This window comes from Opisthorchis viverrini (assembly GCF_000715545.1).
Source record: "Opisthorchis viverrini unplaced genomic scaffold opera_v5_18, whole genome shotgun sequence".
Taxonomy (NCBI): domain Eukaryota; kingdom Metazoa; phylum Platyhelminthes; class Trematoda; order Opisthorchiida; family Opisthorchiidae; genus Opisthorchis; species Opisthorchis viverrini.
In genome coordinates, this window is record NW_008751674.1 from 2,075,667 (window position 1) to 2,087,439 (window position 11,773).

The following is an 11,773-nucleotide window of genomic DNA, read 5'->3' on the forward strand; positions in this document are numbered from 1 at the left end:
TGAAGCATTCGAAAATACAATTAGATGCAACCCGATCCAAGTGCTTCACATCCACTGAGGATGCGAAGAAAGTCACAAGCAGGTGAATGAAGAGAAAAGTACATTTACGCTCTTTTTACTGGGAAGCTTCAGGCACATGTTGTTTACGAACAAATCCTGCGCTTATAAAACAACCAATGCAGGGCGATTGGGTCCTGTGAGGGAAAAACAACTTTTGGAGGTATCTTGATCTAAATTTTACACAAGTAAAGAATAAAATAAGTCCAGCAAGGGATGTAATGCTTCAAAGGGGAAATGTAAAGTAATACCCCCAAATTTCTATTCATATTTACAGGAAGCGTACTGTGACCCCTGTTAGACCTGTGACAGGAGTTCAATCGACTATGATGGTCGGAATGAGATAGCATACGTCGGGCATGGGTCTGCAGAGAATTTCTTTCTCTCGGTGAAGCTTCCTATTAGCGATTATACAACACGTTTCTGCATATTTAATTTTGCTTCATTTGGACTGACAACAGCCACCTCTGATGTTTGATGCATTCAAAACGGTTTCTGCTTATCTCTGGCTGTGCGGTCCGGGGAATGTGCATCCACAGAGTATTCTGCAACCGGGATGGTAGTTATCCGAAAAACGGAGTCAAAACTGTAAAGACGTCCCGGTCTTTCTGCCGAGGCAGTGACATCCGCTGAAGCGGGCACACCATCAACTATCTGGGTGAATCTTCTCATAGACCCAATCAATCAACTGGAGACTATGACTTAAACTTCAACTTTCGAAAAAGTGCTGCCTCGTAAAATGAATAGACTCTGTCAAAAAATGACCATGGGGAATAGATCATAATCTGATTCGCAGACGAGGAAGTGAACTTTCCTTCGGACAAATTCACCTACCTGCCAAACTCAGGAATAAAAACAGAAGTTGTGCCCAACCGACCTTGAAGAATGGCAAAACCAACGCAGTCAAACGAGTAATTCGTTTTTAATGCACGCCTTGAGTGAAAAATCAATGTGGGGACCGGAATGTTTAGGACAGTCGAAAATTGAAGCTGTTGAATAAACCTTGGTATTACGCGCAATCACTTTGGCATGATTGAAACAGACACGGTTGAGAGTCGCGTCAAACATCTATTTCGATTGGACTGTAATGGAATAACAGAATGTTAATAGACTCCACGTTTATTGCAGGACAACTTCTATCAAATACCGGCACAGTCGGGACAACATGTGAATTATTTTCTTTGCCGTCCGGTGGATATAAAGCGAATTGTCTTTCTGAACCGGACTGTTGCAAACTAGGTCTGCTCTGGTTAAGGCAAGTGAAATGAACACTGTGAAATACTCTATCTAAATATCTACACATCAGCTTCCACAGGTAAGGCGATAGATGAAATATAGACTAGACAACAGCTCAAAACTATGACGTTTTTGTCGAGTGTGCATGTCCCCTTGACAGGTGAGCATATGTTCCAAACTAATTTGCTGTAATTTCCCATTACCAGGGGTCACGTGGTTCCCTATTCCGCCTTCATCACTTTGATGTTACCATTCCTTCCCTTGATAAAATTCCGTTTTAGTTAGTCCAGACTTTTTTCTCCTTTGGTTTCCACTCTCTCCCTCTCAGACGTCTTGAACGTCAGCTTAGTGGTTCGGTTTCTATGACTTGTTAAATTCACCCAGTTCAAACCATAGGTAATTCAGTCGCTTTTGACATTCAATTCAATTTATCAGCTATAAACCGTGTGCCATAGGCACACTGGTTCCAGCTGCTATAGTTTGGATCACCGGAAAACGGGAAAGTGGAACAAACAACCAAGTCTTGGAGGCCAAGACATTTTCAGTTTGTTCGGAAATTGGGCAACTAAGCATTGAAGGCGATGGCTTTGGTCCACGAACGTCACTGACTGCTTGATTGGGCTAGTTCTGCCCGTGTCATTAACCACTAGTGATTGGAGTCCTGGGGTCCCCATCCAAGGAGGTGGCAGTTACCCACTCGACTAAGTTTACTAGTTAGTGTTTTCGTGCTTCGTTGCCAAGTCATTCACTGTCCATACACTGTTGGTCGCTTTCACTCAGCACAGAGATGAGAGAAAAGAGCTCTGTGAAACGGACGGTCTATTGGCATGCGAGATACATGTCCCAACCAGCTCAGCCTATGAAGCGTGAGTAATTCATCTACCGCACGAGAGTTCCTTCTATTTGTAATGTACTACTCATAAGGTTGCTGAAAATCCATCGACAGCCCACGACCGGTTTCGCCCTTCTTGGGGCTCATCAGGTAGGCGCAGTCCCCGGGTTTCCATCAACCTTATGTTCTACTTGAGTTTCTTCTTCTTAAAACCATCTAGCGTAGCTCAGAATCACTAATCCGATGTCCCCACCAGACTTAACCAATGCTGTGGAGACAACGATGGTTAAACACTGATATCTTTCACACGTCCTTGTATACCCAATGGTTGAAGTAGCTTGCTCAGATTTTGGGGAAACATAAGGACGAAATTCTCCAATTGACCTTTAAGCGCCGTAGGCTAATGGCAATACTAGTTTAAGAGAAAAACCTGCAAAAAAGGCAAATAAAACAGGCGTTTCTTGATACCTGCTATGGTAGGGAAAATGCCTCGCTTGCCAGGCGGCTAATTCGGCGCTGTGAACCGGAGAAATTTGGTTCCTAGTTGAGAGAACAACTTTAGGGTTTAGAATCAGCTGAGAAGTGAAACGTATCCGTGGCCGATGCATGTAATAAGGGTATTGTCCACGGATCAATGTAGTGCGCTGAGGGTTTCATGAAATTGCATATGCCAAATCAACCCTGGATCAAAGCACTTCTGCGAACGATTTATGCGGAGATGATTCCTTTACTTTTGTTTACTTTTATATACTTGCCAAAGATAGTTAATATTAGCCACGTAAACTGGTTGCCTGGTGATCAGATAGTGCCCAGTTTGACTGAATATTTAGGGTTTTGCATCGCTTTGTGCTCAGATTAACTAGCCTTTTTTTATTTCGTTGAGTATCACCACTTTGCTAATTATCCTTCTCCCTTCTGAGTAGGTAATTATGCGCTTCCACCTTTATGTTTGTATTTGATTGGTCAATTAATCGCCCTTTACAATTAGTAGTTTGCATTTATTGAATCTGTTGTTCCTTTGCCGTTTTTGAATAAAAAGTAGGCCACTAGAACACCGAAAACCAATCGATAAGCCAGGACGCCTAACAGAATAACGAGTGAAAGATGCGTTTAAGAATAAGGTGCGCTATGTATTGATTAAAAGCATCAGAAATATCAAAGGAACCAATCAAATGAAAGAGAGAAAACTATCCAAAATAAAGTGTTCTTATTTAACCAGTCCAGTGACAGGGAGGCTGGCTAGAACGCAACACGCATACAGCGGACCAACTGGAGCAAGGACACTCTATGATGCAAGCAGCTGCAAGGTAGAGAGACCACAACGCAACACAAATCCAGAGGACACCAATCGAATCACGTGCTAGCCAGACTTCAGAAAACAAGGCATGTTACTCGTATTAGCTACGTCTTGGAAACACATCCAGCCTAATGCTGTTGATGTCTGCAAATTAATTGGTAAGCCCAACAAATAATTCAACTGTCACCCGATTACAAACCCATGCTGTGAACTTATTGCCCCATGTCAAACATGACATGATATCTTTTTTGCGATGCAAACACCCGTTGCGAAACTGTGGAGGATGACACTGTTTATATGCCCTAATTTATCCATTAAAATCTGTTGCTTTATTTCTCAACGTTCTTTCACTTATGCGATGTAGCCTCTCATCATCTAAAGCGCTTCTGTCGAAAAAACTCTGTGTTGTTTTCGAGTTAAATTCGATTTTCCGATTATATTTTTAGATCTTTAGTGTGGATTTCTCGATTTTCACCCCCAGAATATTATAGGCGAGGCGATTTTCAGTGTGGATTTCTCGATTTCCATCCCTATAATATTTTGTCTCATTTGTTTTTGGCTACGAGGCCTGGAAATATCTTGATCGGCAGCCCATTTGTGGCTAGAATAAGTTGATCACGTGACAAATCTTTATTCATCACTCTGTTTCATCCTTCAGAAAACTGCTTCCAACAAGAATGGTAGAGATCATAAAACACGGTGTATCAATTAACCGCCGGATTAGAGTTGCAGTGTGAGATTCAACAGCTACATCTAGGAGTAAAACAATTTAGGCCAATTTTGAACTGCGCTCATACTATTTTATCACGTGACATACGTTTTTATCCTCTGCAAATTTGTACATCTACAAAATGTCGAAATCTAGACTGAGGTAGACCAGCCCTAGCAAGGTGTTGAATCAGTCTCCCGGATTATTTCTTATTTCATCACACTGTTCCAATTCGTCTATTTAAATTGCGATTTCAGGTGTGTGCGCCTTGTTTTTTCAAATGATTCCCCCTAGGGTATTTCGCTTTTTGCGCGTTTTCAACTCTTGTTTTTGTTTCCCCCCACCCATAATGGTCTTCTCCAGTTTTTCAGAAACCAATCTCGGACTATGGCCAAAAACTGGTGGTGTTGAACGCCAGTATTTACTTCCGGTGCAATGCTGCTGATGTAAATCCAGTCTCTACCAGCATACAAGATGTCGTTGATGGAATTCAATATATTGCGAGTAAAACATTTTATAATAAACACACGATGGTAATTTTCGTTTCGGGAAGCCACGGGAAAAAATTCTCCGCGATCAGCAAGCAAGCCACAGACTCATCGATCAGCAATGAGAAGATCTTGAAATTGATCGGTTGAAAAAGGCCTGGAACCGAGTGAGAAGTCATCGTTTTCGGAGAAGTTTAGGAACAATCGGTAGATCTATTGCTGAGCAGAGTTCCACTTTTGACACAAACTTTTCGTCAAGCCGAATGATCAGGTTACGAGGCTGGTAATGAAACCTACTTTGTGTAACCGGGTTCCCTGAAGCTGAAAAATCACTAAAGCAATGGTTTTCGCCACCTTTTTTCCGCAAAAAAGTGTATTTCGATCCGTAGCAGTTATGACCTTTACCCTATTACACCTGGATCATTCAATTCATGCTCTTTTTTCAGGCGATAATTAGGGAAGCAGTCGCTGGTTGGGAAACAAAACTAACACGTCTTACGTCCGCGACTGAAGTTGGTAAAAGAGACATTGAGGAATCACACCTTATGTCTACCAGTTCTAATGATATGTATACAGCTGAAACAATACGTCGAAATTGGTATTAGGGACAAGCTCAAATGCGTTAGATGCAGTCAGGGAAAATGCTGATGAAAAAGGAAGATAACATGCCCCCCGCTACTTTCACTAAAGATGTAAAAAAATATACCAGTTTAAACACCTGTAGCGCACTCTTGTTCAATACGTTTCCATTAATTCCAGGGCAGGTATGAAAGTTCACGATCAGTTTAATTCTCCGCTGAAGAGTAAGTGCTCGAAGGCAACTAATGAGAAGGTTGTTGAAATATCTCCAACGACCCTTGACAGGCTATGCCGTCCTGAGGGCTCATCAGTTGAGCGTAGTCCCTGATTTTCCGTCAACTTCGTGTTTTACTTGAATAGTCTCATAAAGTAAGTATGTAAGTAAGCAAGTAAGTAAGTAAGTAAGTAAGTAAGTAAGTAAGTAAGTAAGTAAGTAAGTAAGTAAGTAAGTAAGTAAGTAAGTAAGTAAGTAAGTAAGTAAGTAAGTAAGTAAGTAAGTAAGTAAGTAAGTAAGTAAGTAAGTAAGTAAGTAAGTAAGTAAGTAAGTAAGTAAGTAAGTAAGTATCACAGTATCATCATAAAGGTTTCTGTTGGTGTAAAAATGAATGTATCTTGCGAAAAGTGTGAGTTCTGTTTGTCAAACCTATGCGTGCAAAAAGTGCTGTTTGGACAATAGCGGAAATAACACAAAGCAGGTTCACTATTCAACCCTTTTACTGTAAACTTGTCACCCAGGGTATTTGTGGAACATCTAGCAGAATGGTCCTGACTGCGGGGGATTTGCATCCCGATCACCATTCATCGTGGGAATCAGAGTAGACCTAAACGGTGGTCACGGCTTGTCACGGGATCTTTCGGTATAGCTTATTTAGGTCTATCGACTTTTCGATAAAACAGCAGTGCAACTGAATAACGCAGCGTTCCCAATTCGAAAGCAGTATTTCAACGGACGGTACATTCCAACCTGTCAATATTTTGGTTGTGACTACGAGTATGACGGTGATACTACTGATGGGAGAGGCAGGCGAATAGTACGTTCTCTCGTAAACCAACTCTGCTCCTCTTGAATTTGTGGAGTCGCTTTGTAGCATTTGCTTGGATTTGAGCAAAAATCAACGGATATCCAGGAAGGTCAGGTAGACCGAGTTCAAAAGAAGATGGATGTTCAGTTTCTGTAAACAAGTTACAAATGAGAGTTTTGCTTCCCTGTCTAATAGTCCGCAGCGAAGGCCTTCTTCCTTTCATGGGTAGCCCAGTCTTTCTACTGGGGGACAATAACACTTGTTGTTCATGCTTTTATTGTTTGAGTTCGGAATGACCAGTACAAAGAAACATATGTATAGTTGACGTGCTTCGTAATGAGTACAAATTGATAATGTACAATTCACCGACAGCTAGGAGGTTAACACTCGACGCGGCAAATCCACACCTGCGAGATTCATCTTAACAGAGTTCGCAGCATGTGATGCAAATTTTGGTTGGTACAAACGCTTAAAAATCACTCGGAGTTGTCGGACTTTGTTTAATGAAATTAATACAACTCTCAAACAAGTCCGCGCTGAATCACGTGCATTTTTACCCATGGATAAAATAAGTAATTATACACATTATAAAAACAGAGATGTTTGATAGGAAGCAATTGTGTGCAGATTAGTATCACGAGCATCAGTACACGGAAATACCGACCAGGTAAGCAGACTTTGCTAAGCAAACCCAGGCACACCACAATGCAGGAGACCGAAATTTGGGAGCAGACCAAACAGATTAAAGGAAAAACTACCGAAAATAAAAGTCACTACAAAAGTTAGTCAAAACAATGTAAGGTAGACTAAGCAAGATATCGACAACTGACGAATCATAAAAGGATAAAAGTGTTCACAGAGAAGCTATTCTGGTCACCAGTCGAATATGAGCAACCGCGACCACAACGCAACAGGGATTGCAAACGGACCAATAGGATTGCAGGGCATGTGCTCTCAACTAGCCATTCGCATTATTGCAAGCCGCATGCATAAATTTAATTAACTATTGTGTCAATAGTGCCGTACATTTTCGAACCAAATTTTTCTTTGTGATATTCAGGATCGTCAACCCTACGCGCCACTTCAGGTTCCGTATAGGGAACCTCAACAACCTTGAGAAAAAAAATAATCCAAGGACAACACGTGAATGCTACGTTAGTACTGGCTGCTTGAACACATGCTGGCTTTCGGGTATACCCGGGTAAAGGGGATCGATTTTTTATCATCAGGTTGACCAAAAAATTGGTAAGCTGACAAGGTGATTGTCAAGAAGGTCAGATTCCTGAAAGCAACTTCAGAACGTCCGGAACCTATTGCTCCACCAAAAACTCAACAGGAAAACCGGCAAGCATCCAGGCCAGTCAATCATTCAATCAATTCAGCAAAACCTGATTAGTGCCCTTGCGCGCCACAGAAGCACGACCGAATGTGATCAGCGTTCAGGCTTTTTCACAGAGGCATGATCGATGTTGATGGGTGTTCACTAACGCCTGTCAGACAGCCTGGATCAATGACAGAAGTCCCCTTTAAATAGAGTGGGGCTGTTGTAACTTTTGCACACGCTCACTCACTCGCTTGTTTGGAATACAGATGTTGTGTTCCCTTCTGTGAGACTTTTCTCTCCGACACTAGGAACTCGAGCGGGTCAGCAGCAGATACCACAGATTGACGAATCAGCGGATATAACAATGATGTTGGGGTTTATGCTAATCCATATTACCCTGGGCAACTAAACGTTTTAGGCCCTCGCAGAGAATCGATTTCAAAAGAAATCACCTATCTAGCTATTGGATTGCTGCGCACCAACTTCGCGGAATCTTGAGTGACAGAAGGAATTTGTTCAGGCTGAGACTATTTACGTAAACTCTGTGGCAAAGGAGGCCATCCTAGCAACATGAAGCTTGCTCTTCAGCTCCAAACAGGTGGAAATATGGGATCGGTGCGCTGTTCCTCGTTCAACAGTCTGTTAAACTCGTCTTCAGTAAGGCCATGTCGTAGATTTACCGCACTGCATCACAGCATGGCTTCAGTCAGAAAGTTACCCCCCGTTGACGAAATGAGCTCATGTCCATGACCTACGGCAGCTGCATCCGCTTTTCTACACCTATTTTCAAAGCCGATCACTTGTATAGATAGATAGATAGAAAGATAGATAGATAGATAGATAGATAGATAGATAGATAGATAGATAGATAGATAGATAGATAGATAGATAGATAGATAGATAGATAGATAGATAGATAGATAGATAGATAGATAGATAGATAGATAGATAGATAGATAGATAGATAGATAGATAGATAGATAGATAGATAGATAGATAGATAGATAGATAGATAGATAGATAGATAGATAGATAGATAGATAGATAGATAGATAGATAGATAGATAGATAGATAGATAGATAGATAGATAGATAGATAGATAGATAGATAGATAGATAGATAGATAGATAGATAGATAGATAGATAGATAGATAGATAGATAGATAGATAGATAGATAGATAGATAGATAGATAGATAGATAGATAGATAGATAGATAGATAGATAGATAGATAGATAGATAGATAGATAGATAGATAGATAGATAGATAGATAGATAGATAGATAGATAGATAGATAGATAGATAGATAGATAGATAGATAGATAGATAGATAGATAGATAGATAGATAGATAGATAGATAGATAGATAGATAGATAGATAGATAGATAGGTAGTTAGATAGATAGATAGATAGATAGATAGATGGATAGATAGATAAAGCTATTCACCAATTTATACTAGTGAACAAAGTTTCGTTTGCATTACAAAGCGGTTCATCCTAGGTAACATCAAAAGCATGTGCGGTAACCGGAATCCGTCGTGGGAAATCACTAATTCAACGAGAATCTTTTTATCTGCAGGATTTTTGAGCAACCCCTGGCATGGCTTGGAATTCAGTTAGTTGATCAACTTTTTCACATCAGCACTATTTAACCCGGTAATATCGGATGGGAATGATGAAATACAGGATGTACGCTCACAAAACACTTGGCATCCAGTTACTGGCTCTGTAATTTATAGTCATGTCAGAGCTCCGAATGAGGCAGCAAAAAAACTGTTGCAAACTTACTGTGCTGGAACATTCCCCCATCTCATCACCAACTAATGCACCCAGTCAGCAAATGTTCTTTTGTTGAATAGGGTGTTCGTGTGTGGCACTCTCAATTATTTCAAGTTTACGTTTTAACACGATCACAATACATGTTAAGATAAACAAATTTCGCGGGCTTACACCGCGCAAATTGATAAATGTTCGAATCGCATTTCACTGGCTCATACACGTTGTAGAATCTTGCTATTCCGAAGAGCATTCAAGTGTAACAAGGTGTACAAACAAATCTAGAAACATGTTGATCGGATGTCTCTTGGATATCTAGAACTGTGTCCCCTTCCCCATTATAGTGTCGTTATGTAGCCGCGTGCTCATCTTCCCCACTGTGGGTGATGGCAGCAAACCAAGCCACGCAAACACACGAAGAATCACCACACACACACAGAGTAACCGACGATGGTGGAGTAAACACGGATAAATATCTTATACAAACTCACGTGAAGGTGAGGACTGACAACACCTGAAACAGAAATTTAATTAGAAATTCATCGTTCTTTTTTTATTGTAGGATTTGTACCGTGTCTGTGTTCTTTTTCAGCGAAACCAACAACGCGGTTAGCATTCCTTGCTAATTACATGAAATGTGCAAGTATGACACGACTCGAGAAATTTTTGGGGTTAAACAAATTCACTTCTCTTGTGTGAGAGCGCGAAAATGCTCTTTAGTCTAAGCTAATTTAGATTCGTAGATAGGGAGCTTGGTAATAAACACCGGAAGCAATTTCGATACCTGCTAAGAACTATAAGGCAAAATCGGTGTGGATGTTTAATTTCATATTATTATAAATCTCATATGAAAATTACCGAATTTCCTCACACTTCCATCAGTCTCACACTCCATCACTCACAGGAAGAACAGTGGGTGAGTCTTCCATCTGAGAAGTCATCATTCGAGGAACCAGTCAATATGTGGCCATGTGATGTAACTTCCGTGACTGAGTGATGAGTGGCGCTATATCATGTCTAAACCAGAGCTGGTCAGCCAGTCGTTGTCAAAAGATTAGTTGAAAGAGTTCGAAACTCTGTTGGATTTCGTGAGATTTTTCTGCTGATGATTCCCAATGGGGATGGACCATTTGTACAGCGCTCTAAAGCTTTTCTACTTGGATCGATTCCACATGCAGGCGAAATCCTAATAGAACATTGACGAATCTCCTCACACGACCATCACTGTTTTTAGAAAGTTCACAGGAATTTGATGGATCTCGCAAACCAGAGCCGGTGAACATACAGAATGAGAGAACAGGAAGGAATCGAAGCAAGCCCCATCGGTAACGTCTGACATCGGATCACATTTCTGGATAGCCAATCTACGGGCCGTTGAAGAATGGCCTAAGAGTTAAAGTGAGAATCACATTTCTGGATAGCCAATCTACGGGCCGTTGAAGAATGGCCTAAGAGTTTGAGAAAGAGCAAAAAAATGATTTGGATCAAGTGAAAGAAAGACTAATTTTTGTTTTTAATATCACGGGAGTACCTAGCAAAAAATTTTACAAGTGTAGCCTAAATGTATACTTTATTGCAAGTGATCCACTCGTAAATGAATAGCGACATAGGTACAAACACCATCTTCAGCAAGGTTATGGAGCTGATCAGACGATGAGTGCACTTGCACGGACAAGCTTATACTTGCGGAACCTCACCGCGGAAGCGGTGAGGTAGGCTTTCACCCCCTCCCAACAGATACAACCAAGCCCTTTCTGCGACTCATCCCGATTCGCCTCTACCTTCATTTTCCAGGGCCGCGTAAGATGCGGTTAAATCGCCTGACAACTGAAAGACTGACGGCGAACTTATCAGAATCTCATAACAGAGTCTCTTCCAGGTGCTATCTCATCAGATGTGAATTCATACTGGGTCAAGATCGCCACCAGTCTGCACAGCGCTGGAACTTTTGCTTCCGGCGCGGAGCTACCAGGCGTACTCAAGCACTGGATATCAGAGCGAAGAGTAGCATTGCTTAAATCTCGGAGGAAGTCTCGGCCGCTCCCGAACAGCGTGACAAATGATCAGAGGACCCCGTGAAAATCCCGTGAGCGAAACTAGCATGGAATGACCATCTTGAATAAAGAAGAGCACTCCGACAGGAGGGCCGAATGCTTCCAACAACGGTTATCGTGGCCAGTAGCTGCCACACATTCAGAGCCCATAGTTGGCGGAGACCCCTGGACAGTGAACGTGGAAGACTCTATGGCCTCAGAAATTTATGACTGCATATGTTCTCTGAAGCGCCACCGAGATTCTCATCCGGATGACCTCTCACCCGTATTGTTCAAAGATGGGGATGAATTCCTCAGTCAGTACTAGTCTGATCTATTCGCTTGGATGTGGGAAAAGAAGTGTCTCAGACAATCAGAGAGAAGCATTAACAGTGTCCAATTGCAAAATATGGTATC

General features: G+C 41.5%; 1 protein-coding gene across 1 annotated transcript in view; it reads left to right on the forward strand.

Annotated features, from left to right (window-relative positions):
- The window catches only part of T265_01688 (hypothetical protein), a gene marked incomplete at both ends in the record, with an annotated part of 39,189 nt that extends 27,848 nt beyond the window's left edge, over positions 1 to 11,341 (forward strand). Inside the window, 2 exons of the mRNA XM_009165754.1 lie at positions 9,886 to 9,931; positions 11,118 to 11,341. Coding sequence (XP_009164018.1) covers positions 9,886 to 9,931; positions 11,118 to 11,341 — 270 coding nt within the window. The remainder of the gene's footprint in view (positions 1 to 9,885; positions 9,932 to 11,117) is intronic.
- Between the last annotated feature and the right edge of the window lie 432 nt (positions 11,342 to 11,773).